General features: G+C 40.1%; 1 protein-coding gene and 1 pseudogene across 4 annotated transcripts in view; one reads left to right on the plus strand and one right to left on the minus strand.

The window, feature by feature from the left end:
* The window catches only part of SLC71A2 (solute carrier family 71 member 2), a 133,981-nt gene that overhangs the window by 87,709 nt on the left and 18,890 nt on the right, over nt 1-27,382 (plus strand). For 3 of the 4 annotated variants that reach the window (XM_090273927.1, XM_090273924.1, XM_090273926.1), the window contains 4 exons: nt 5,331-5,458; nt 7,689-7,803; nt 22,536-22,754; nt 26,188-26,301. In XM_090273927.1, the coding sequence (XP_090130053.1) occupies nt 5,331-5,458; nt 7,689-7,803; nt 22,536-22,754; nt 26,188-26,301 (576 nt within the window). Of the gene's footprint in view, nt 1-1,555; nt 1,643-5,330; nt 5,459-7,688; nt 7,804-22,535; nt 22,755-26,187; nt 26,302-27,382 lie in introns of those variants that run through there. The other variant, XM_090273925.1, reaches the window with a different exon arrangement.
* Nucleotides 19,290-23,530, minus strand: LOC150012683 (tRNA-splicing ligase-activating factor archease-like; annotated as a pseudogene).

Genomic DNA, 27,382 nt, shown 5'->3' on the forward strand with positions numbered 1-27,382 from the left:
CGCCCTGCCCCTGCCTCACCAGGTTGGTGAAAAAACTATCATAGTAGTAGTATTTCAGGGGCGGCCTGTAAGGCCGGCAAATCCCGCCCTGCGGCCCCAGTCAAACTCCCCACCTGGCACTCTATCCCGAATGCTCCTATCTCTGTGGTCTCACTGCGGCTGAGCAGCAAGGAGAACTAACGCGTCCCCCACCCCACAGCAGCTAAGATGATCCACAGGAAATGCCCGACTCCCGTCCAGTGTCGCAGCCGGTCCCCCTGGTGTCCACGCCCCCGCCGCCTTAAAAAGCTCTGTCACCTAATTCCTCAGAGCTGCCACCCACCCTCCCCTCGCGAGCCTGTACACATGCACGCCAGGACGCACGCTCAGAGCACGCTCGTTAGGGCCCTTCCTGGCTGGCACGTTCATTCACATACAATAAAAACCCTATAGCCGACTGACAGCCCACACCTTCTGGACACTTCCCTCTCCCAGCCCTGCGGAAGTGCTAGGCACTCCTACCTCCCACCTCTTCCACTCCAGCCCACCCTGCTCCCAGGCTCCCCGCGTCCAGGCGGCCAGGCTCTCCGTGGCCACCGCTATAGGGGCAGGTTGGGCTTATTAGGCCTGTGGAAATCAAGGTCAGGCCCTACCGCCAGGTGCCGGGGGCCGGGACTCCCCATCCCACAGGCAGCCAGGTAGCCCTCCCTTGTCACTGCGGCTGCCACCCCCACCTTGCCACTGCCACCTTAGCAATCCCAGAGGCCCATCCCTGCCTCCCCTTCCCCAAGTTCCTCCCAACCTCCGATCAGCATCGCTCCTCTAGTCTCCATTCCCCACTATAGCCACCGTCACTCATATTGTAGGTTCTGCTGCTCTCTGCATCCGCTTCAGACATGTCAGCGACACCCACATTCAGCCTCGCTCCTTAGGCGTATTCAACCCTTCCCTTCTCTACAATCACACCCTACACCTGGCCTTCATAATTTAGCCCAAATTCACAATCATACCAACACTTCAAATTTTCTACCTCCCTATCCTCTCACACCTGAAATCCACCCTCCAAAGTCAGGCCCATTCAATCCTACCCACCCCATCCACTAATCATCAAAAATTCCCCATTATGCCAAAAGACTATATATATCTTAAAACCCTTACATCTGAAGCTCTCACTCCCTGGTGGTCCGGCCCTCATCTAGTCCTACCCACCCCCCACAAAATACACTTATACAAATCGCCTTCCAAATATAAAACCGGCAACAAAAGAGGGAAAAGGAGCCACAAAAACGGAAATATAAGCACTCTCTTTTGCTGGCTAATGCCCTAAATAATTCCTCCAAGGAAAAAAAAATTAAGATAAGCCTAAAAGCAAAACCTCCACCATCAGGCAGCCTCCGGGCCCCTGTTTCTGGTGCAATCAGGAGAAACATTGGGCAAAGCTCTGTCCAAACCCCTGCTTACCTCCTCTCGGTCCCTGCCCTTTCTGTCAAAAGACAGGTCGTTGGAAGGTAGACTGTCCATCGGCTTCTAACTGAGGGACTAGCCCACCTACCCTGGCAGTGGATCTGAATGCTGGCTTTTCCACCGCCTGATGGGGCCCGGGTTCGAGAGCCACACCTTTCACCATCATGGCTGCAGAACCCAGGGTAAACATTGGTGGCAGGTAAGCTTGTCTCCTTTATCCTTGATACGAGACCTACATATTCTATCCTGCCCGAATTTTCAGGGCTCCTAACTCCTTCTGCCATATCGGTTGTAAAAATAGATGGCAAGGCAACCCAACCCCTAAATACCCCTCCCCTAACCTGTCTCATTATGCATCAGGCATTCATCCACTCCTTTCTAGTACTGCCGCACTGCTCAACCCCACTTTTCGGAGGCGATATTCTAACCAAACTGCACGCATCTATATCTCTTAGTTGTTTTGACTCCATACCCCCACCAGATAATCCCACCCCTCTCATTATTCTAATTTTAGAGCAGTCCCTTCACACTATTCCCAGCAAGGCTCAATACCCATTAATTGCCTTGGCCTTAAACAGTCCGAAGCCTATTATATACCGCCTACCAGAAACAGGTCTGCTCTGACCTGGTGCCTCTCTCACCAATTTCCCCATCCTAGCAGTAAAAAAAACCAACAGGACTCACCATCTGTTCCAAAATCTACGTAAAATCAGTAAGGCCATCTCTATCAACCCCATTGTCCCCAACCCTTATTCCCTCTTGCTGTACACCCCACCCCAAACATCCCCTTTTACCATCCTAGACCTCAAAGATGCCTTCTTCACTATCCCACTCTCCCCAGCCTCCCAAGACGTCTTTACCTTCACCTGGACCGACCCAACCACAAAAGTAACCCAGCAACTAACGCAAACCATCCTGCCTCAAGGGTTTCAAAATAGTCCCCACCTCTTCGGTCAAGCCCTAGCATCCGACTTACAGCAGCTTAACCTTTCCCCAAGCGTCCTCCTACAGTACGTGGCTGATCTCCTCCTCTGCAGTCCATCTAAAAACCTTTCTCCTCTCCATACTGCTCAGCTCCTAAACTTTCCTGTCGGAGATACTGCGTGTCACAAGGCAAAGGCCAATTCTCTCAAACTCAGGTCACATATCTCGGACTCTGCATCACCCCCACTCATAAACACCTAACTCCAAAAAGACAAACCTAATAACTACCTTCCCCCTGCCCCATACGAAACACAAACTCCTATCATTTTTAGGCCTCGCCAACTTTTCAAAAACTTAAATACCTAATTTTAAATCCTTAGCCAAACCTTTATATCAGGCAACAGCTAGAGACTTGTCTGAACCCCTAAAAAACTCTCAAGCCCTCCTTAAACCTATCACCACACTCAAAATAGCACTTAGCCAATAAGCCTTTCCTCCTATACACTGACACAAAAAAATAGCTTTGTTCTCAAACTGTTAGCACAGCAGTATAGACCAGACCGATGGATTATAGCCTCTTTTTCCAAACCACTCGATTCTCCCTTCCTAGGTAGCCAGCCTGTTTCCGTGCCTTAGCAGCAGTAGCAATTCTCAGCCAAAAAACCTTTAAGTTAGTTCCCTTTGCCCAGGTAACAGTCCACTCCTCTCGTACTATTTCCAGCCTACTAACGCACCAGACCATCACTGCAGCCTCCTCTTTCCGAATTCAGTTCTTACACACCCAACTACTTCAAAATCCTCAAAATCTCCTTACATAAATCAGCTCTCCCCTTCAAACTCTACTTTATTACTTCCCTGACTCCCATACCCATACCCACAACTACACTCAATATCTCTTCTCCTTTTTACACCCCTTCCCCAACGTACTAGACACCTCTACCCCAGATAAAATCCTCATTTATAGAAAAAAAACTCCTACAAGGTTTGCCCAAAAGGAGCATAATGTGCCATCACTACCCTCACCTCCGTCAGAACACTTGCCCTCCAGTACCTCTTCCCAACAGGCATAACTTATTACCCTAATGTAAGCCTTGGCCCTTACAAAAAATCGTCATATCGCTATATACACTAACTCCAAATATACTTATCACATCATACATTTACACATACAAAAACACATTAACATTATTGCCTAAGCTAGGAAACAGGCATACAGAAAATCCTACTTTAAAACCTTCCTCTCATATTTCTCTTCTCCCTTCAAAGCGATCTTAATGCCTCTCATAACCCCACTGCTTTTCCTCCTATTATTCCTCGCCCTTGGCCCTTGCTTCCTCAAACTGCTAGTTAACTTTATTCAAAAAATGGTTCAATCCATAACAACCTCTACTGTCCATAAGGTACTCTTATTAAGATCTTTCAGATATCAACCCATGGCAAGAGATGACCCCGAGCCAGCAATCAATCCCCTCTCATCACCCCTAATTCAGCAGGAAGTCGTTATAGTAGAACAGAGATTCGACGACCCCTCTCCCAACCGGTCTCTGCCATCCCCCAAAAAACATACTCCACCCCTCGCGTCTTTTTATTAAAACAAAAAGGCTAGAACGACAGCCTTGGTTCCCATGCCATCCCCCTCCCCCCGCCCACCTGCAGCTGTCTGGGAGTTTCCCAAGATAGCGGGTACATCAGCCCGAGGTCCGTTTGGCCTTGATGAGCCCTAGATTCACAGCTGCAAGATAACGACAAAATTCAATAGTTTCTCTTTTCTTCCCCCTATTAAACAGCCCCTCCTTTCCTAGGACCCCGGAATCGGGCCATTCGCGGCAGGGCTTCCTCCTTGCTTGCTAATTCCCTCAAATAAACTTCTGTCTGTTCACTGCCTCCTCAGGGTTCTCTGAGCGACACTGTTCTTACAATATTATATGTTATTATTAGTTATTGTTAGTCTCTTACTGAGCATAATTTATAAATTTATAAATTAAACTTTATCATGGATATATGCATATAGGAAAAAACATAGTATATACAGGATTTGGTACTATATGTGGTTTCAGCCAACCACGTGGAGTCTTGGAATGTACCCCCCATGGATAAGGGGCAACTGCTGTAAAGGGAACAGTATGCATCTTAAATGTCCTAATAGAGAAGTCCAATTAACTGGAAGCATGGAGCTCAGAAAAAAGAGATTAGAAATCTGTTCTTATTGTGCAGACACAGCCCGTGAAGTGAGGACTGTGGTACCAGCAGGGCCTGAGGGTCAGGTCTGTGACCACCTCAGAGGACCCTGAGGTCAAACAAGAAATTGATAGGAAAGAGGCCAGCCAACAGAGTGTCTGGCAAATAGTAAATGTGAGTTTCTTTACTTCCTTTGTTTATTTGTGGTGTTCCTGTCTCTTGTTTCCCATTAAGTTTTATTATCTCCTTCCTAAGTTCAACAGGAAAATAGAACTTTAACTTTTCCTATGGACATTTGGTATATGCATGCTTGCTCTGTTTATCCCTATTAGCTTACAGGTGGTTTGAGAGTAGAAGGTTTGTATTCATTTGGATGTCTTTATTGCACCAATTAATTCACAGCTTTTACATAATAGATATGCTGTACATATTTATTGCAATGAATTAAGATTCTGGCTTCTTCCCATATCCTTGGTGTATGTTCATCTTAAGGGCCAACTGTGGATATATATGTGTGTGTGTATATGTGTGTATATATTTCATATCACCTCTCTGTTCCAGTTTCTCCCAGAAAACAATCCCTTACCTCTTCCCTTTCTAGCAGCATGTTTAGAAATTGTATTAGAACTTTTTTTTTAATGACAGTTTGTATTTAATGTTTCAAGTTATTCTGCTTTGGGGCCAACAAAATGAACAGCAACATTTAAAAATTTATTTAGAAAATAAGAATTACAATTGGGGGATTACATCATAAATCTGACCTGTGCTTCTGTTTTCTTCTCCAGGGCCTGCTCTCTTTTCTGAGTGCGCCACTCATAGGTGCTTTGTCTGATGTTTGGGGGAGGAAGCCCTTTCTCCTTGGCACTGTCTTCTTTACTTGTTTCCCAATTCCACTGATGAGGATCAGCCCTTGGTGAGTGGTTCAGCCTTCCTTCATCATGATTGTTTGTAGCACATATGAAAAATACATCTGCAGAGCACTTCTTAACCATTTCAAAGCAGCTGTTTCTGTGTTTTCCTTTGCCCTCTTTGGTAATACTGAAAGCCAGTTTTGGCAGTTACTATCTTGCCAATATTATAAATGGGGAGATGAAGAGATTACAGAATTAAGTCTGAAGTGAAGAAATAGAAATAAAAGCTGTAGTTGCCATGAGGTCAGTTACAGGATTGGGTCTTTAGAGGGAGCTAAGAATCTCTACTCACTGCTGTGGCTCAGTTGACTTTGCCAAGTGTATTGTTTTTGTTAGCTCACTGATAGGAACATTGTTTATATCAATAGGGAAGGGCCACGTTTGTGTATAATGTGGTGAGACCAATAGCCTATTCTAAATCATGATACTAAATTTTAAAAAAAACATTGATTTTGAGAGAGAGAGAAACATCAATTTGTTGTTCTACTTACTTATGCATTCATTTGTTGATTCTTGTATGTGCCCTGACCAGAGATCAAACCCACAACTTGGCGTATTGGGACAACGCTCTAACCAACTGAGCTACCCATCTAGGGCCATAATATGAATTTTAATTTGATCTCATTCTTGTGATAAATAGGAAGAGAATATTTAACATGTAAACAAGTCTATTTAGTTATCAAAGATGAGTTGGAATTTGCGCTAGAGCTGTAACTTAGTTGTTTCTCTGGAGTCCAGAAGATAGTATTTTGGCCAGAATTCCTGTTGCTAATCTCAGCAATGTGAAGGAGCATTCCTTAGAATGGAAGGTTCTTGTGTTTTGTTTTTAATGCAGTAGTTTTGTGGGGGAGGGGCAGCTCATGTGAAAATGCCAATTTGATTATTTGATGGGAATTTTTTTTATATAATTTTATTTTCTTTTTATTACTTTGAAATTTTCAAATTTCTTTTTTTATAATTTATTTGTTTGTTTTTAGAGAGAAGGGAAAGGAGAAAGAGAGGGTTTGTTTTTAGAGAGAGGGGAAAGGAGAAAGAGAGGGAGAGAAACATCACTGTGTGGTTGCCTCTCACTCACACCCCCAACTGGGGACCTGACGAGCAACCTAGTCATGTGCCCTGACTGGGAATCAAACCAGCGACACTTGGCTCGCAGGCCGACGCTCAATCCACTGAGCCACAGCAGCCAGGGCTTGATAGGAATTTTATGTCAGCATTTGTCACATTCTAAAACTGTTGGGTACCCATAATGGATCATTTTATTTTCTACCAGGTGAAAAAATTTTTTGAATACTTTTTGGTATTGAGTTTTTATGTTTAAGAACACATGCTTTTCCAATGAATTAGGGCTGGTTTTTTGTTTTGTTTTTTTTACTGACCCTGAGTAAAGGTGTTTTGTTTAGTTTTTTAAAATCTTTAAATGATTTTACTTACTCCCTTACAGTTTTCATGATGCTGCTTTTGCTATTTCTGTTGACTGTGAATAATGTTGAATAAAAGTAATGATTGTGGACTTATCTGTCTTATAAAGAAAGTGTTGTAATGTTTTATCATTAAGTGTTAAGCTAGCTTTTAGAAGCCAGCTTTTAGATTGAAAAATACTCATTATATTTTATCCAGAGATGTTCTTTTTTAAAATGAGCATTGGACATCAAGTTAATAAAAGATGTCTATTTGCAACAACAAAGATCATTTGATTTTTCTTCTTAGATTTGTTATTATAATGAATTATATTAATATATTTTATAATATTGAAACAATATTTTATCTGGGATAAATCCTCATTTTTGTTTTGTGACATTCTGTTTGCTAGTGTTCTAACCAGTTTTTTTTTTAAGGCATCTATGCATATAAAAATTTTTGCTATTAATTACATTAATATTTTTTGTTACCTTTTCTTCTTTTGTGTAGCTCTTGTAATTTGCTATATATGTCTTTTTCTTAACTAACGCTAGGAAATTTAGAAAGTTTTTATTTCTCTTGTTTTGGTTTCCTTTAAAACTAAAACTTATTTGAACTGCATGTACTGATACCTTTTGAACAGTGACAAAAATTAGTATGTTTCTACTTATTTCCATCTTGATTATAATTTTATTTGTTGTTCCTTATATTTTATGCATGCATATTTCTAAAATTTATTTTTTGTTTTATAACCTCCATGATATCTTTGGATCTATTTATAAAAATGTACATACACTATCACTCTTCTGGGTAATTGAAATGATCTTTTTATAGGTGGTATTTTGCAATGATTTCCATGTCTGGAGTCTTCTCTGTCACATTCTCTGTGATATTTGCCTATGTAGCTGATGTCACTCAGGAGCATGAGCGAAGTACTGCTTATGGATGGGTAAGATAATAGATATTGTTTTTTAACCAGAAAAAATAATTAACATTCTATTAAAAGTTCCCTGAAAAGTGAGATTTAAAATAAGTAGGAAATAATTACTTATATAAAAGAAAATCTAAAGTAATTAAAATAAAAAAGACTTAAAAAAGTTAAAAATAGCAAGATAGAAATTGCTATTAATTCTCTGCTTTTAGAATTGGAAGATTATCAGGAATGTCTGAGTTGTCAGTTGTAAAGTCTTAAAAGTTGACTTGATTTGTTTCTTGTTAGCTGATCTCTGACAAATCATAAACAGTTTGCAGATTAGAAGTCTCTGTGCACCTAATTCAAATTGAAGAGGTATTAGAACCTCAGCCATGTTAATCCATTGTTATATTACTGGTTGTGTGACTGAGTCACTTATTTTGGACATAGTGCTGCAGAAAAGGGACTGTACTCATTCATTCAGCAAATAATTGTTGAATGAATTGCAAAAGTTATAGGAGACCCTTTTTTTTTTTTTTTTTTGGATAATTGAGTATTAAACAGTCATTTCTAATTTTCTTAGGCATGATAATGGCATTGTGGTCAAGTAGGTGAAGAAAGACCTGTAGAAGACGACAGGCTGAAACCATTTATGTCATAGAGTGTCACATCTCTGAGAGCTATTCAGCTGGTACAGGGGAATAAGGGCTTGTGGACATATGTTCAATGCGTGAACCTGTTGGGGTGTTGTTGGAGAGGAAATATTTCCCCGTCTTACCTTCTAGGTTCTTTGGCTGGCGTAATAACTAAATTGACATAAGACAGATAAACAGGAGAAAAATAAATTTAATTTTATATGTACAGGAGCCCCACAAAGACATAAGCAACACAAAGGCAGTCAGGCAGTTGAGGCTTATGTGCCATCATGAGCTAAGGAGAAAAGGGGGTAGGGCCTCTGGAGCTTCAAAGGGGGAGGAAGACAATTCACAGAAAGATGAAAAGAGCAAATGATTGGTAAACAAATGTCTGCTCTGCCATGTAGATAACTTTTTCTGATACAAACAGTTGTCTTTTGTAATAGCTATCAGAACATGGCGGCAGCTGGACTGCCCACCTGGACTTTTGACATACGCAAGTAAACCATATGCAAATGAACCTGGTCCTAGCCCCTCCCATGGGAAATGGAAATGGACTTTGCTCATTCCCAGGAGAAATGTCGATGGACCTAGCATGATATATTGACTGGCCTGGTGGGGGGAAAGCAGGGAGATGTAAATGACCTGCTGAATGTGTTGATGGGTAAACTCACCCTCACCAAACTGTGTATTTGGAAAGGTATGGATTTGGCACCTGCAGATGCACAGGCAGGCGATTCCTAAGGGCCCGCATGGGTCACTGGGAGTCTCTGCTCTCCCTTCCTTCCCCTTTCCCCTTTCTGTTCACCATTGTTCCAAAGTGCCCTGCGAAGTGGACCAGGAGTTACCTTTTACCCGCTTCCCTATGGGTTCTTGGACCCTCAAGTCACTCTGAGAGATTCCTCTTTCTTCCACCCGTTTCCCCCTTTTTTCCCTCAATAAACCTCATGTTTAAACCTAGAGTTGTCTCAGAGCAAGGCTACCTGACAATAGCTCTCTTTTTGGTACAAGCTTCCTATCTGAATTTTTTAAGGCTGTGAAAGGGAGAAGTATAAAGCTTTTTTTGAGTCTTGGGTGTTAATTGCCTTCCGCTTAAAACAGTCTACATGCCAAAGTGGCACATTTTGGGGTGCTCGCCCCCACAATGTGCATTATGCTCTTCTCTTCACTTTCCTGTGTTTGAAAATGTTTACAGTAAGAAGATGGAAGAAAAAAATGATCTGGCTGCATTGTTGAATAATTTGGAGGGGGGATTGAATGCCAGAAACCCAGGTTACTTCTCTCTTTTTCCAAGTCTTACTTTTTCTTTTAAATTCTACTTCCTAGGAGACAGTAAGTAGTCATACAGTGTTGATTGATTGAATCAATAATTGCACCAATCAGCCATGGACAAGACATATGTCAGTTACTACTGCCCCACAAAACACAATAGCAGTTTTTACTTTGTTGACTTCAAACCTCAGTAGTTTAAAAACTTTTTCAACTCCACTTTCCCTCTAGCTACTACCTACTCTCTCCTTCCTTCCTTTTCTCCTCCTTTTCTAAATGTCTCATGCCATGTCCTACAGCCAGGGCATCTCAGAGTGCTATGGAGGAGGACAGAGGGAGCCGATAGGAAGGCTTCAAAGAAAGCAGGGTGTTCAGGGTGGCTCTTAGAGGTTGGTCAACAGAGAATTTAGAGATGCCAAAAGCCTCTTATTATCACACTTGTTATGCAGACTTTGACAACATTTCAGAAGATACCTGTTGAGATACTAATTTCCCTCCAGTTTTACTAGATTTTTGTTCCTTGCTTTCAGCAGAAAAAAACATTCACAAAGCAGTAAAGCTTTGAGGAAAGATTTCAGAGAGTTCTGGAACCAGTGAACTTAGCTCACCTCACTAGCTCAGTTCTTCATCTGTAAAATAATGCCTGCTCATAGGGGTGTTGAGAGAAGTCACTGAGATAAATGCCCAGCATAAGTATAGGACTGCCTGGACTTGGTCACAGGACTCAAGATCTTGGCTAGTGTTTTTGGATGAGATTAACATTTAAATTGGTGAATTTGGGGTAAAGCAGATTGCAGATTCTGCTCCATAATGTAAATGATTCTCATTCAATCAGTTGGAAGTCTGAATAGAACAAAAAGCATGAAGGAAGCTGATTTGTTAAGCAGTACTATATTCCATGAACTTTGCTAGGTGTTTTAGTTATATCATCTAATTTATCCCTAACATCCCAATTTTATAGAGAAGGAAATTGAGGTTTGGAAAAGTTACGTAATTAGTCAAAGGTTCCAGGATTCAAAGTGTTAGAGCTGGGATTTATACCCAGTTCTGTCTGACTCCAAAGTCTGGGGTGAGACACCATAAAGGGAAAATAGTCCCAGGAATCTTTACATTTATTCCTGTACATTTCAGATGTTAAGATGACAAAAGAAAAGAAATCTGCCCACCTTAGAGATATAGAAGGACTTATTGCCAATTATATGATTGTCAACCAAGTGTAGCTGAGGTTCTAAGGAGCATTTTGAGATTTGTGAAAGAATGTATAAAATATGTGTACCTTTCCTTACTGAAACTCCTCCAATAAGCCAAGAAAGTGGTCATTCTCAAGGCCACAGCAATGAACAGTCATGTTAACTAAATTAATGCCTCCTGAGAGATTGCTATGGTGAAGTCATCCTGTAGACTTATTCACCAGAGTCATATTACGTATTAAATGAAAGAGGGGTTGAGATGAATATGCATATTAAGCAAGTAGGCTGCTTTAAGTTTTAAGAAAGACACAGCATTTTGCATAGAATTTGTAGTTATTGATCCGAGAAGCTCATTTATTCATCTAACAAATATTTATTGAGCAACTGTTTGAGAGTAATATATCTGATCAAATAGAACAGTTAGGAAACTACTGCAGCTCCCTATGCCCTTCTGATATTTGAAATTTTGTGTCTTTTTACTTTTATTTTCATATTCCATGATTAAATTGGCTCCCAGAATATTCACTATTATATAGTAATATTAAGCAGAGATTTTTCCCAGTAACATCCCGTTGTTTCTCACTATTGAGATATATACAGCATCGGGTTAAAGTAGGTTTACAGTTGAAGTTCTTGATACTTAGAATGCTGTGGAATTACAGAAAGCAGTTTTAGCCTAAATTTAGCAGCTGTAGGTCTGACTGTACATTTTAGTGGGAAAAAATAATTTTTGAGAGATTGGAAAATGGTTTCTAGTTCTTGCTTATCTGTTTGAACTTAAGATAGTTATTTAACAGTTTTATTGCTGTTTATTTGTATCTTGTATGATAGAGTATCTTTGCAATTTACATACAAAATGCAGAAAGGATTAAGGTCATGGAAAATTTATGAATAAACTGAATGATTGACCCATTTTGTGCACCTGAGGACACTGCAGCAGTGTTCCCTTTGTACATGAGATGCTACAGCAATGCTCCCTTAGCTGTTCCCATGTCATTGCAATTTATAATGTAGTTATGTGATTGCCTTGGTTTCTTGAATAACATGGAAAAACCTGAAGGACAGGTTTTCTAATTTAGGACTCTGTTTTCTAATTTATCTGGTACATAGTGGGTATTCAATAAATATTGAATCAGTTAATTTGTGTTCCCCAGATATGAATTCTGTACAACCCCTTTTTCCACCAGAAATTATTTTATTTGACTTATAGTATTTTTAATACACCAATTTCAGATACATTGTATTTTTATAAATTCAGTTGGAGCGTGATAAAGGAAGAATGCCATTTGCAGCCAGGAGTCATAATTTTAATCATAAACAGTGCTTTCTGTGGTTTCTATATGAACAATGCTGTGGAGATTGCCTGAAAGAATGGGGGGTGCTGGGTGGAAGGGTACAAAGGGGGAGAAATTGGGACAGCTGTAGTAGCCTAATCACATATAAATAAAATAAAATAATTAAATTAAATTAAAACAACATGGAGGTGAAGATAAAAGTTTTTTAAAAAATTTTTTTCTGGCCTTGGCCAATATGGCTAATTGGTTGGAGTGTCGTCCCATAGACCAAAAGATTGTAGGTTCAATTCCCAGTCCAGGTACAGGGCACATACCCAGGTTGTGGGTTTGATCTCTGGTCAGGGCACCTACAGGAAAGAAACAAATGGATGTTTCTCTCTCACAATATTTCTTTCTCTCTCCCTCCCTCTCTCCTTCTCTCCCCTCACCCCCAAATTCAATGAAAAAATTTCCTCAGGTGAGGAAAATAATAATAATGATAAATAAATAAATGTTTTTTGTTTTGCTGCTCTGACAGGGTGTTTTCTGCCACCTTGTCTTCAAATCAGTTATTTGACCTCTGCTTCATCTAACTGTCCACAGATGCCATCTTCCCTGGGTCAAGCACTTCTGTCCTTACAGCACCAGACTGGGGAAGTATACTAACCTGGTCCTCCCAATTCTCTGTAGCCCCACCTGGCCTGCAGAAAGGTCTGGTGCAGCTTGGGCACAGTGCACTCTCCCTTGGGAAACAATTAAGGAGATTCAGGAGAACACAGTAGTAGTTGGAGATATGGGCAGTCAATGAGTTGTGTAGCTCTAGAGCGGTGGGCCATTTTTTCTATCTCTGCAGTACACTGATGCTGTCAGCCAACAGGAGACCCATGAGCCCTGTCCTTTAGATTCCCACTGGCCCTGCCCTGCTGAGCTTACGTTGGCTGGCTGCTCCCAGTGGGACCTTTGGTGCAATTTATTCTAGAGGAAATTTTGGTGGAGACTCAGACAAACACTTGAATTATGTGGCTCTGAAACAGGGGCCATTTCTCCCTCCCTACACGCCACCAGTGCTAGTCCCCCAGCAGGAGACCCACTAGCCTGATCTTTCCAATGTCTAGTAAACCACCCTTCTGCTGAGCTTGTGTCCTGCCAAAAAAATCTGCTGGCTGCAGCCAGGCTGGACCTGTGGTGTACTTTTTCTTGGGAAGCTATTGTCAGAGACTAGGACAGGCACTGAATTGTATGGCTTTAGAGTGGTGACTATTTACCCTCAACCCCCCTCCATGCCACTGGTGCCATCCCCTAATAGAACTACTAGCCTTGTCCTTCTGACTCCTGGTGGCCCTGCCCTGTCGAGCTCATGCCCTACAGAAAAGACTGCTGTCTTACCCAGCTTTTTTCTTGAGAGGCTCATTTGGCAACTTGGCAGGCACTGAGTTGTATGGCTCCAGATCAGGGGACGTTTTTCCCCCTGCATGCCACTAGTGTCCCTCAAGTGGAGACCCACTAGGCCTGGCTTCCACACCCTTGGTGGCCCCACCCTACCAAGGTCATGCCCTGAAGGAAAGTCTGCTTGTTGCACCCAGCCTGGACCTGCAGTGTACTCTTTTTTTGAGGATGTTCTGGTGAGAGACTCAGGCAGAGAGGGAGTGGTGTGGCTCTGGAGTAGGGGCCACTTTTGCCCCATTGAGTGCCTCCCCTGCAGCACCCCCAAATAGGAAATCCACTAGTCTTCTTTGCCTGACCCCAGTGGGCCTACCTACTGAGCTCACACCTTGTGAAAGAGACTGGGCTGTGGCCAGCTTGGACCCGCTCTACAGACTTTGAAAGGCTCTTGAGGAAGTATAGTCAGTCTCAGGGGGTTTGGAACAGCTGACAGGTGGAAACTGATCTCAGGGTGCCTTGGGACCTTTTTACTTGTCTGCCCTCAGACTTGGAGCTGCTAGAAGCTGACCTTTGTACAGGGCTTGTCCATTCCCCCGTACACCCAGGACCAGTAAAGGCAGCCACAAACTCTGATTACATGGTAGCTCCAAACAGGTAGCCCAAGGCTGGTTACAAGGAGCATCTGACATTCAATTGCACCAGCGTCCCTCCCAAGTGGACCCAGAACCAGCACAACCAAGGGTGGGCTTCAGACCACTCCAGAGCACGACCAAGTAACCACACAAGTGGCACATTCAAAGAAAGATCTTCACAGGTACCAGACCCTTCTGGGGCCAACTCTATTGGGGGGGAGGGGGGCAAGTCTTGAAGAGTGTCTTATACACTATGGTCAGGGTTCATCCTTATAATTGACCAGAGCTTGGGTGTTAGCCCACTCATAGAGGGGCCATCAGCAGTCAAGACACAAGTACAACAGGAGGGCTCACATAAACCACCCAAGAGGCATTTCTGGAACACCTAGCTCAGGTGATTAGGAAGATTACACCACTGAGTCCCACAAGACACCTACCTACTACATAAGAACACCATACCAACATTGCGAGACATAGTAGACCTACCTAATACACAGAGGCAAATACAAAAATGCAGACAAAATGGGGAGATAAAGAAACATGTCCCAAATGAAAGAACAGGAGAAATTCCTAGAAAAAGAACTAAATAAAAATAAGGCAAGCACTCTACCAGATACACAGTTCAAAACAGTGGTTATACCAATGCACAAGGAACTTGGAGGGAAAATGGATGAACTCAGAACTCAAATGAAGACTAGTACAGTGAAATCGGCATTGTTCATGCATGCACATTCCAGTCCACTCTCCTTGGCTTCCAGGTTACATTGATGCTGCACAAATGATTCTTATTATATTACCAATGGGTGGACTTTTTCCGGACAGATTATATATACATATATAATTTAAAAGTGGGCAGAGTACCTGATTAGACATTTATCCAAAACGGACATAGAGATGGTCAACAGACATGTGACATATGAAAAGATGCTCAATGTCAGTGTCACTAATTACCAGAAATGCAAATTAAAAGCACAGTGAGGTATTGCTTCATACCTGTCAGAAAAGTTATCAGTAAATCAGCAAACAGGTGTTGGGACTTCTGGCCAAGATGGAGGCTTAGACGGACACGCTTGGTCTCCCTCTACAACTAGAGAGGAATACAACTACTTCAAAACAAAGGATAACTAGAAATTCCAGAAAGTAAAACTACACAGAAGCCCAACGTACAAAGTTATAAACCAGCAGCGCCCTTTGGGCAGGTAAGAAGAGCGAAAGAGGGCGGAGCTATTTGCAGTAGCACCAGGGACAGCGGCAGGGAGAGCAATCTCAGCTGCAGTCTAAACCCGGCAGCTTGCAACCCCAACGCTTGGAAAAGCAACCACCACATCGCCAAACGGTGAGGCTCTGAGGGCGGGAGGACGGATCCCAGTCTCCTAGCAGAATAACTGCGGGAATCCATCTTGGACCTCCGCCCCCACACAAAGCGCCACATCGCTGCGAAATAGGTTGCGGGTAGCCACTGGTTGCAGGGCAGTGACGACAAAGGGCCACAGTGCGGTGAAAAAGGTTGCGGATCGCCTCCGGTCGCTGGGTTGTGACGACTACACAGGCACTGCCCCCTATAGCCGGCCCAAGAAAGCAAAACGCATCTGGCAAAATGAGGCAGACAACTATAGAAATCCTGGTGGCGCAGCTCACCAGGCAACAGATGAAGAACCTGACAGATGAACAAATAAGAAACCTGTCAGAGGCTCAGTTCAGGGCCATTGTTATCAGGTGGCTTACAGAATTAAAAGATCTGGAAAAAGATGAAAAAGAATTGAAAAACACTCATACTGAAAGGAACAATACCTCATACGAGACAGATGGTGAGGAAATAAAATCCAGAGTTCAAATCAACAAACCAGAACATAGAGAAGGAACAAACAGTCAACCAGTGCAGAGAGAAAAAACGGAAGCAAGGAAAATGATGAGAGGATCAGAAACCTCTGGGACAGCTATAAGAGATCGAATATACGGATTATCGGATTGCCAGAGGGCGAAGAAGAAGAACTAGAAATTGAAAAATTAAGTGAAAATATAATAAAGCAGAACTTCCCAAACTTGGGGAAGGAAATAGACTTACAGGTCCAGGAAGCACAGAGAGTTCCAAAACAACTGGACCCAGGGAGAACCACTCCAAGACACATTATAATCAAAATGTCAAAAGTTAAAGAGAGAATCTTAAAAGCAGCAAGAAAGAAGAAAAGAATCATGTACAAAGGGGTCCCAATTAGGCTATCAGCTGACTTTTCAAGGGAGACCCTGCAGGTAAGAAGGGACTGGCAAGAAATATTCAAAGCAATGAAAATCCAAAACCTACAACCATGAATACTTTATCCAGCGAAGCTGTCATTCAGAAAAGAAGGGCAGAGAAAGTGTTTCCAGGACAAAATAAAACTGAGAGTTCATTAAGTCCAAACCACTGTTATATGAGATGTTAAAAGGACTGGTTTAGAAAAAGGAGGATCAAAACTATGAACACTAAAATGAAAACTGCATCACAAGAAACAACAACAGAAGCTAGGGAATTGAAACAAAGGCAAACTAAATAGGCAATGAGAGTGGAAAAAGAACTATAGATATGGGGAGCATATTGGGGGGGAGGTCAGCACGGAAGGGGAAGGGGGAGAGGGAGGGGGATGGTATAAGAATTAAGAAACATCGTAGGAGGGAATGAAATAGACAGAGGTTGAGAAGAACTATATGCACAACCAATGGACATGGACTAAAAGGGGGAGACAAGGGGAGGGAGGGGGGCCACCGGGTGGAGGGGAGCAGAGGGAAGGGAAACTGGGACAAATGTAACACTGTAATCAATAAAACATTAAAAAAAAAAGAGCTAGATAAAACATAGTTACCATATCTATTGAAAAAAAAAAAACAGGTGTTGGAAAGGATGTGGCTAAAAGGGTTCACTGCTGGTGGGAATGCAAACTGGTACAGCCAATATAGACACTGTGGAGGTTACTCAAAAAATTAATAATGGACAGGCACTGAGTTGTGTATATTACCCAGCGATTCCACTTCTGGGAATATATCCATTGAAACCCAAAACTAATTTGACAGAATATATGCACCCCTTGTCCATGCAGCATTATTCACAATAGCCAAGATTTGTAAGCAACTCAAAGTGTCCTTCGATAGGTGGCTGGATAAAAAGAAGGAAGTGGTATCTTTGCATAATAGAATACTACTTGGCCATTAAAAAAAAGAATGAAGTCTTAGTTTTTATGCAGCAGCATAGATAGACCTAGAGAGTGTGCTAAGTGAAACAAGAGAAAGACAAATACCATGATTTCACTTGTAAGTGTGTAATCTAAAAAAAAAGAAAGAAAAACATTCAAACATGAGAACAGACTGACACTTTTCAGAAGGGATGAGGTTTGAGAGACTGGGTGAAAAAGGTGAAGGAATTAAGCAGTATAAATTGGTAGTTACAGAATTGTCACAAAGGCGTATATTACAGCATAGGAAATATAGTCAATACCGTCTTAATGACTGTGTGTGGGGCATGTGGGGGCTTGAAGCATTGGAGGACCACTCTTTTAAGTACATGATTTTCTTGCATCTGTTAACTAATACAAAATAATATTCCATGTAAACTGTAATTGAAAAATAAATAATGAAATAATAAATGCGACTGATCTGATTATTAATTTTAGTTATTTTACTGAATCTATGAGTTCTTATAGGTTCTCTATATAGAGTATCATATCATCTGCAAATATTGACAGTTTTACTTATTTCTTTCCAGTTTGCATACCTTTTATTTGTTTTTATTGTATGATTCCTGTTGCTAGGAGTTTCAATATTATGTTGAATAGAAATGGGGAAGGTCAACAAACTTGTCTTGTTCCTAATTTTAAGAGAAGCACTTTTAGTTTTGCTATCTTCAGTATGATGTCAGCTATGGGTTTTTCATATATGGCCTTTATTATGTTTAAGTGTATTCTCTCTATTCTCATTTTGCTGAGAATTTTTATTATAAATAGGTGCTGGATTTTTGTCAAATCCCTTTTCTGCATCTAATGATATGATCACATGATTTTTATCCTTCATTTTGTTTTACGTTTTATATCATGTTAATTGATTTGTGAATTTTGGACCAATCTTTCATCTCAGGAATATTTCATGTTTTATGATCTTTTTAATGTATAGCTGAATTCAGTCTGCTGATATTCTTTTCAGGATTTTTGCATCTATGTTCATCAAGAATATTGGCCTTTTCCTTTTTTTTTGTTTTTGTTTTTTTGGTAATCTGGGTCATGCTGGCCTTGTAAAACGAGCTTGAGAGACTTTCCTCCTCTTCAGTTTTATGGAATTGTTTGAGAAGAATAGGTATTAAACCTTTTTTGAATATTTAGTAAAGTTCACCTGTCCAAGGCATTCCTTTGTTGGGATATTTTCATTACTGATTTCATCTTAGTAGTTTTTGGTCTGTTCAGACTTTGTTTCTTCTTGATTTAGTCTTGGAATATTGTGTGTTTTTAGGAATTTATCCATTTCCTCCAGAATTGTCCACTTTTTTAGCATCCATAGTTTTTTCTTACAATTTTTTGTGATTTTATGGTATCCGTTGTCACTTCTCCTTTTTCATTTCTTTGTTTTTAAAGTCTTCTGATTGTTCAATTATAATTATTTCTTCTAAGATAATCAACTGGAATACAAGATGGCTTTGTCCCACAGCAAACTAAAATAAATTTTTCTTAATATATACATAGACAATATATGTCTTAACCAATTTTGAGGAAGAGCAAAATCCCGATTGTAGGATTTTCCAGATTATAATATTTTTCCCAAACTGTATTCAGTAAGAGCATGGGGGCTTCAGAGTCTCTCGGGCTTCTGCTTACAATAATGATTTGTTCTGGGACCAGGCTGGAGGGCTGGCATTCCATTGGAAGGGTGTGATGTACCTGCTACTAGGCAGGAAATTAACAAGTGAGAAATCATACTTGACATAAGAATTCTTTAACATTTGAATATATAGTTAATAGAGACCAAGACTATGCCTTGATTTTACATTTGTAAAAATCACATTTTAAGTAAAAAATTTCTTGCAAATCATCATATATCGTCAGATATTGTAGAATTTGTATCATGGTATCTTTTCAAAAGGAAGAGGAAAAAAGTTCATAGGAGTTTGTTTGTTTTATATTAAATGTCAATGATCACAAAAACTTCTGGCTCCTTTTCATTCTAGACCTGCATTGCTGAATTGTCTTGACTTCGGTTCCCTGAGGGGGGCTTGGACAATAAGATTCTTTTTCCCACCCAATTGGCCGTAATTAGACATTACTTTGATTAGTACTAAGTACTTTCACTTCTGAGGGTATGAAGAATTCATCAGCATTAAACTTATAAAGCCACTCATTCCAAAAGTGAAACAGAAGAAAGTGTAAGTCATCTCCTTGTGTTTCTACTTCTATTGTTTGGAAGGTCTCCACAGTTCTAATATTTGTCACATAACTAAACATGGCCATTGCATATTGCTCCAATGCTTTTTCCAGAGTATCTCCCCATGAGTGTAACTGGACATCTCCTGAATGATCCAAGTACTCATAATTCAATTGAGTAGAGGATACTTGGTCTTGGTCACCTTCTGCTCCTCAGTCAAATTGTAGTCTCTACTATCTTCCTCTTCCTGCATCATGATTACCTCCTCTTCTGATTTTATTTATAGGATCCTCTTTTTATCTTGATGAGTCTGGTTAAAGGTTTTATCAGTTTTGTCTATCTTTTTAAAGAACCAGCTCTTGGGATTATTTTTAGACCCTATTTCATTTATTTTTGCTCTTTTTAATTTCCTCTACTCACTCTGGGCTTTGTTGTACTCCTTTTTCTAGTTATTTTAAGTATAGATTGTTTACTGGAGATTTTTATTGTTTCTTGAGGTAGGTCTGTATTGCTATGAATCTTTCCCTCTTAGAACTGCTTTGGCTATGTCCCATAAATTTGGGGTTGTAGTGTTCCCATTATCATTTGTCTCAAGGTATCTTTTTATGTATTCCTTTATGTCTTTATTACCTGATTCATTGTTTAGTAACATGTTATCTAACCTCTCTGTGTGTTTTTCAGTTTTGTTTTTTTTTCTTGTAATTGATTTCTAGTTTCATACCATTGTGGTCAGAGAAGATGCTTGATATGAGATTTCAGTCTTCTTAAATTTGTTGAGACTTGCTTTGTGGTTTAACATGTTCCATTTGTGCTTGAAAACAATGCATGTTCTGCTGCTTTGGGGTGAAATGTTCTTACAATCTCAATTAAATCATCTGGCCCGATGTGTTACTTAAGACCACTTTTTCCTTGTTGATTTTTTGTCTGGAAGATCTATCCAGTGATTTCAGTGGGGTGTTTATGTCACCTACTACTACTATCTTACTGTCAATATTTCCCTTTATATTCATCAATATTTACTTTATATATTTATGTACTTGTAATTTAGGTGCATGTATATTTACTAGGTTTATATCCTCTTGTTGGAATCATTGGTTTATCATTATGAAATATCCTTTGTTCCTTGTTATAGCCTTCGTTTTAAAATCTGTATTGGCTGATAAAGTATTGCTGCCCCATTTTTTTTTCATTTTCATTTGCATGAAATGTTTTTCCATCCTTTCTACTTATAGTCTATGTGTGCCTTTCTATCTAAAGTGGGTATCTTGTATGGGGCTTGTTTTCTTTTTCATTTGGCCACTCTATGTCTTTTGGTTGAAATGTTTAATTCCTGTAAATTTAAAGTAGTTATTATAGGTATATAGTTACTCACCTTTTATTATTCATATATTTGATATTTTTTTCTTCTTCTTAAGGAAGTTCCTTTAAGATTTATTATAATACTGAGTTAGCTAAAGCTTTTTTGGTTTGGGAAACTTTTTACTTGTCTTGACCCTAAATGATAGCCTTGCTCAGTAATCTTGATTATAAGTCCTTGTTCTTTATCATTTTAATTATTTAGTGCCAGTCTCTTCTGGCCTGCAGTGTTTCTTTGAGAAATCAGCTGACAATCTTATGGGCATTCCCTTATAGGTATCTAACTGCTTTTCACTTACTGCTTTTAAGATTCTCTTTGTTTTTAACTTTTGCCAGTCACCAGGGCTGGATTAACAGTATTAGCCAGGTTGATGGAAATTCAGATACGATACTCACCTGCACCTGAAAGAGGAGGACTCAGCAAAGGATCAGTGGCCTCTGCCAGCACTTCTGTCTGGGAGAAAGCTGCCCCTCCAGCCTTCACCCCAGTGCCAGACAAGTTAGTTCTTTCCTGTATATATCTGGTACCTTTCAAGCTGTGGCTTCAGTGCTGGAGCTCAGACTGAGTTAGTCTGTCAGTGCGTAAGTTCATGCACAGGCATTTGCAGAGGAACTCCCAGGATTCCAAAATGTATATATTTCACTCAGCCAAAATCTCTGCTGATTTTCACAGCCAGAAGTTAAGGTACTTCTCTTCCTACACTAGTACCCTGAACTGGGGAGCCTTGTTTGGGCCTGGGACACCTTGCTTCTCTGAGGGGAACCTCTGCTGCCGAGATATCCCTCCTGATTTAACCACAACATGAATATGTGGATGCAGGACCAGCCCATTCTGTGTGTCTGCCCCTGCTACCAGTCTCTATGTGGCTTCTTCTTTGTATCCTTAGGTATTGGACTTCTGTTCAGCTAGCCTTCAGGAGGTTTTCAATGACGATTATTTTGTAATTTAGTTGTACTTTTTATGTGGTTGTGGGAGGGGGCACATACAGCATTTTCTTACTCTGTCATCTTGACCAGAAGATCAAACAGTGAATATTTTTAAGAGATGAAATCAAGGACAGTCAGTCTTTGAGTAATTAGTAGATTCTTATAATCTACTAATCTAGTGCAGACATTTTTATACCTTTCACCCCAAATCCCCATTTCTCAATTAAAGAAGATTAAAGCACATATGTTTTATTTATGGGAAAGGCTTTCACAAATTTTATTTCATTTTTTTTAAAGATTTTATTTATTTATTTTCAGAGACAGGGGTAGGAGGGAGAGAAACATCAATCAATTACCTCTCTCACACTCCCCCAACCAGGGACCTGGCCCATAACCCAGGCATGTGCCCTGACTGGGAATCGAACTGAGCCACACCAGCTAGGGCCACAATTTTTATTTTTATTAACATTATTATATTTTACATATGTAGCTTTCCAGGATATCTCCAGTTAGTTAATAGTGGGTGAAAAAATGCTTTAAACAAAATTACTTCAGTTCTTTTTCTTTCTTAAATTTTTTGTGCAATGCGTCCCTTTGTGTTGTTTAAAACCAAGGGAAGGATGACTGTAGGTGTGCACCTGTGGGACCCTTGGTGAGAAGAGGAATGTAGCTGTGCATCTGCTGCATAGAGGGCCCTGGGTGAGAGTGTGCTTTTTTCCACAGGTCTCAGCCACCTTTGCAGCCAGTCTGGTCAGCAGCCCAGCCATTGGAGCATACCTTTCAGCCAGCTATGGAGACAGCCTTGTTGTACTGGTGGCCACAGTGGTGGCTCTTCTGGACATTTGTTTCATCCTACTGGCTGTTCCAGAATCTTTCCCAGAGAAAATGAGACCACTGTCCTGGGGAGTCCAGATTTCGTGGAAACAAGCAGACCCTTTTGCGGTAAATAAAAATATGAAAACAATTACTTTTCTAAGTATTTCTAAGCCATGAAAATAAAAGAATATTCTGCACCCTCAAGCCTCCCAGCAGTTGTTAATCCATTTCTGTCTCCAGTAAAAATATAAAAATAATAACTACAAGGAAGGGCTTGCGGTAGACTGTGTACCAAGGAATATATAGAATTGATATTTCTTAAGTCCAGGCATGTGGTTATCACAATGGAAGAGAGAACAATTGTCTATTTAATCCCTGATGAGGGAAAGATGTTGTTTTATTTTGTTTTGTTTGCAGGGTGACTTTTTATTTCTTTTTTAACAAAATATGTGAAGATGGCCATTTGAAATGGTTGTTTTTATTCACTGAAATACAAAAAGTATAAAATATTTTGGTCTCAATAAATTACTTATTCTCTAATTGTTGAAATACAGCCACTTAGACCAAAGACTTTGAACTTATGTTTTACAGATTGAATGGATTCTTTGTTTTCTGTAATTTCTTTTTGGCATGGGGAAATCGCATTAACAACTCAAAAAAGTACTTAGAAGAAGAATCTTATCTCTCCCCTCCTGGTCTGAAATTGTTCTTGGAAAAACTATATGAAAAAAAATTAACCAGAGATTTGATTTTTGATTGTATATCTCCCAAGTTTACTTTTTAGGAAAAGTACATGTGATAAGAAAAATTAATTCATCAGAAATTCTTCTCAAAAAAGCCCCCTTGGAGCATAACCTAGGGACTCTGCCCCTTCTGTTTGTGACCCATCTATTTTGCCACATGGAAAAAGAAGGAAACTAGATGTACCCCTGGAGCTGGTCAGGTTTCCCACCTAATTTGTCAACTAGCTTGTAGGCAAATTGAATACTAAAATTTTTAAGATTAGAATGAATTTATGTATAATGAAACCCCTGTACTGTTTGTGGCTTTAAAAAAGTTATATTATGGGTTCGGGACTTATGGCCTAGATGGAGTTGTAGGTAGACACGCTGCATCTCCCTCCACTACTAAGAAGGAATACAACTACCTCAAAACTGAAGACAGCCAGAAGTTCCAGAAAATCGAGCTGCATGGAAGTCCAACAAACAAAATATAAAGAAGAAATACTCATCAAGATAGGGAGGGTGGAGAGGACACTGTGTGGAGGTGGCAGCGGCAGCAGGCCAGCAGAAAGCACAGTCACACATTATAAAACTAGAGAGGGATACCTGAGGAGCCACTCCCAGCACCGGACCACACTGTGTGGCTTGCAGTTCCAGCACCAGGAAAATAAAGCCTCGTTGTTTCTGACTGTGCAAACCAATGTGGATAAGGGTGGAGGAAAAAACTTGACAGTCTCTCAGCAGAGTCCGTTTGTTTAGAGGGCCCCCATGGTCCTAGAACATCCGCAGAGCCACACCTTCTGGGAACTATGGCCAAGGCAACAGCTAAAAAGGCCCCAGTCCTATATGGGAAGGGGGAGAAGTGCCTAGAAAAGGGGCGAGTGCTGAGCAGGCAACATTGTTCCCTCTCAGACTCCTCCCACACACACAGCGTCACAAGGTGAAACGGGTCGCCCCATAGTGATGAATACCTAAAACTCCACTTCTTACAACATAACAGGAGGGACAGCTCTAACTAAAACACAGAGGCAAACACAGGAGCCTGTCAAGTTGAGGAGACAAAGAAGTGTGGCCCAGAAGTGGGAACAGATCAAGGTTCCAGTGGAAGAACTAAGGGACAAGGATATAGCCAACCTAACAGACGCAGAGTTCAAAACATTGGTGATAAAGATGCTCACAGACTTGACAGATGCTTGAGTGTGGCAAACACAGAAAGGAAGACGTTAAGGCTATGGTAAGTGAAACAAAGGAACTAATGGTGATGGGAAGGAAACAAGGGGTTCCAAATCAATGATTTGGAATATAAGGAAGGAATAGTCAACCTGTAGAGAATGAAGAAACCAAGAATTGAAAAAAACGAGGAGAGGCATAGGAACCTCTGGAACAACTTTAAACATGCCGACACCTGAACCATAAAGGTGCCAGAAGGAGAAGATGAAGAGCAAAAAATTGAAAACATGTGAAAAAATAATGAAAACTTCCCAAGTTAGGTAAAGGCAATAGACATACAAGTCCAGGAAGCACAGAGTCCCAAACAAACAAGCTAGACCCAAAGAGGACCACACCAAGACACATCATAATTAAAATGCCAAAGGTTAAAGACAGAGAATCTTAAAATCAGTAAGAGAAAAGAAGAGAGTTACCTACAAAGGGGTTCCCATAAGACTATCAGCTAATCTCTCAAAAGAAGCTTTGCAGGCAAGAAGGGACTGGCAAGAAGTATTCAAAGTGATGAAAAGCAAGGACCTACAACCAAGACTACTCTATCCAGCAAAGCTATCATTTAGAATGGAAGGGCAGCTTGCTTCCCAGACAAGATAACACTAAAGGAGTTCATCATCACCAAGCCCTTATTATATGAAATGTTAAAGGGATTTATTTAAGAGAAAGAGGATCAAAACTATGAACATTAAAATGATAACAAATTCACAACTATCAAAACAGAACCTAAAAAAAAAATAAAAACAAATTAAGGGAACAACCAGAATAGGAACAGAATCATAGGTATGGGGATCATTTGGAGGGTTATCACCTGGGAGGGGGAAGGAGGAGAAACGGGGAAATGATGCAGGGGTTAAGAAACACAATTGGTAGGTACAAAATAGATAGGGGGAAGTTAAGAATAATGTAAGAAAGGGTGAAGCTAAAGAACTTATATGCATGAACTAAGGTGTGGGGGATTGCTCGAGGTAAGGGAGGTACTGGGCAGAGGGCAACAGAGGGCAAAGATATTGGGATAACTGTAAGCATAATCAAAATATACTTTAAAATATTATGAATAAAAAAGGGAGATGAGATTTTCTTAAAAGATTCTGAAGCTATGTGTTTTCAGGGTCTCTTTATAGGATGTTCAGGGTTTGTTTCAGGACATGAACCAGTATTGTTAAATAAAGATGAGCAAGTGTGTGTGTGAGAGAGAGAGAGAGAGAGAACACACACGTGCATGCACTTAAGCTGTAATATTTGAAAGACATAACTCAGAAATTAGGATTTGTAAACTCCACAGAGAGATGGTGATATATTTAATGTTCAGGCTTACTTCCTTTTTTAATCCATTTAACTTTTGTTATCCACCTTAATAAATCAAAACAATAAAGCTAATATCGCAGAATATCAGCAACATTAGTTTCTATTTCCTTTTTTAAAAAATTTTAATTACTGTTATACATTATATTCGTTTCAGGTGCACACCTCAGTGATAAGACATTATATAACTTATTAAACAGTCATCCCAATAAGTCTTGTACTCATCTGATACCATATATATATTATTAGAATATTATTGCCTATATTCACTATGCTGTTTGCTTTTTATGTCTCTTTCTGCTTTTTCCTAGTCACTGAAGAAAGTTGGAAAAGATTCCACCGTCTTACTAATCTGCATTACCGTGTTTCTTTCTTACCTTCCTGAAGCTGGACAGTATTCAAGTTTTTTTCTCTATCTCAGGCAGGTGGGTAGTAGGTGCCTAGTAGCTTTTGAACATAAGGAAAATTAAAGATTTGCTTTTATCTAAAGATATGCTGGAGAAAATTCAGTGTAGGAAAAAAAAATTGTGAACTTGATCAACTTATAAATGTAGGTGCTGCTGACATATGATTAATGGACAGGAAACCTTTAATGCAATGATGTTTTAAAATATAATGAAATGTTGACTGGAAAAATTTCCTTGAGAATTATACATAAAGAGAATTAGCATAAACAATTTATCATGTTTTAATCTTTTATTTATTTATTTATTCATTCTTAGATGGGAAGGTAGGGAGAAAGAGAGGTAGAGAAACATCAATGTTTGAGAGAAACATTGATCAGTTGCCTCTCACACACAGTTCAGCTTGGAGACCTTGCCCACAACCCAGGCATGTGTCCTGACCAGGAATCAAACCAGCGACCTTTCACTTTGTGGAACAGTGCACAATCAACTGAGCTATACCCATCAGGGCTAATGTTTTAAATCTTATATAATATCCATTAAATTTTACAGAGAGGGAAAGTTTACTTCAGAAGGACAGTAGTCCCTCTATATCACGGTTCACATATCGCGGCCTTGCTGTATCGCGGGATGTTTAAAAATATTATATTTAATTATTTATCGCGTATTTTTCGCTTCATCGCGGGATTTTACGGTACTGTATACGTAGGTTGTTAAAGTTACGTAGGTTTAAGAGTGTAGAATAAGTTTAAGAGCATAAGTGTTTATAAAAGTGTGGAAAAGATTAATAAGGGAGTGGGAAAGGTTAATAAAGGACTTAGAACAGTTTATAAGTGTGTGGGAAGGGTTTATAAAACCTTAAAATATATAGAAATACTAAAATAAATATAAGGTTTCTACTTCGTGGATTTTCACCTGTCGCGGGGGCTGTCTAGAACATAATACTTATGATAAGTGAGGGAACACTGTACTCTGCCAGTTTCCTGAGCCATCCTCAGCAGGCCATAGCTCAGTGTTGCTGTGGATTACAAATTGGCTCACAAGCAATAATCAAAATAATCTTTCGTCTCCTGTGATTATTTTTCCTCTTTAAAAATTTATA

Source organism: Furipterus horrens, unplaced genomic scaffold (assembly GCF_987537825.1).
Source record: "Furipterus horrens unplaced genomic scaffold, mFurHor1.1.pri manual_scaffold_4, whole genome shotgun sequence".
NCBI lineage: Eukaryota > Metazoa > Chordata > Mammalia > Chiroptera > Furipteridae > Furipterus > Furipterus horrens.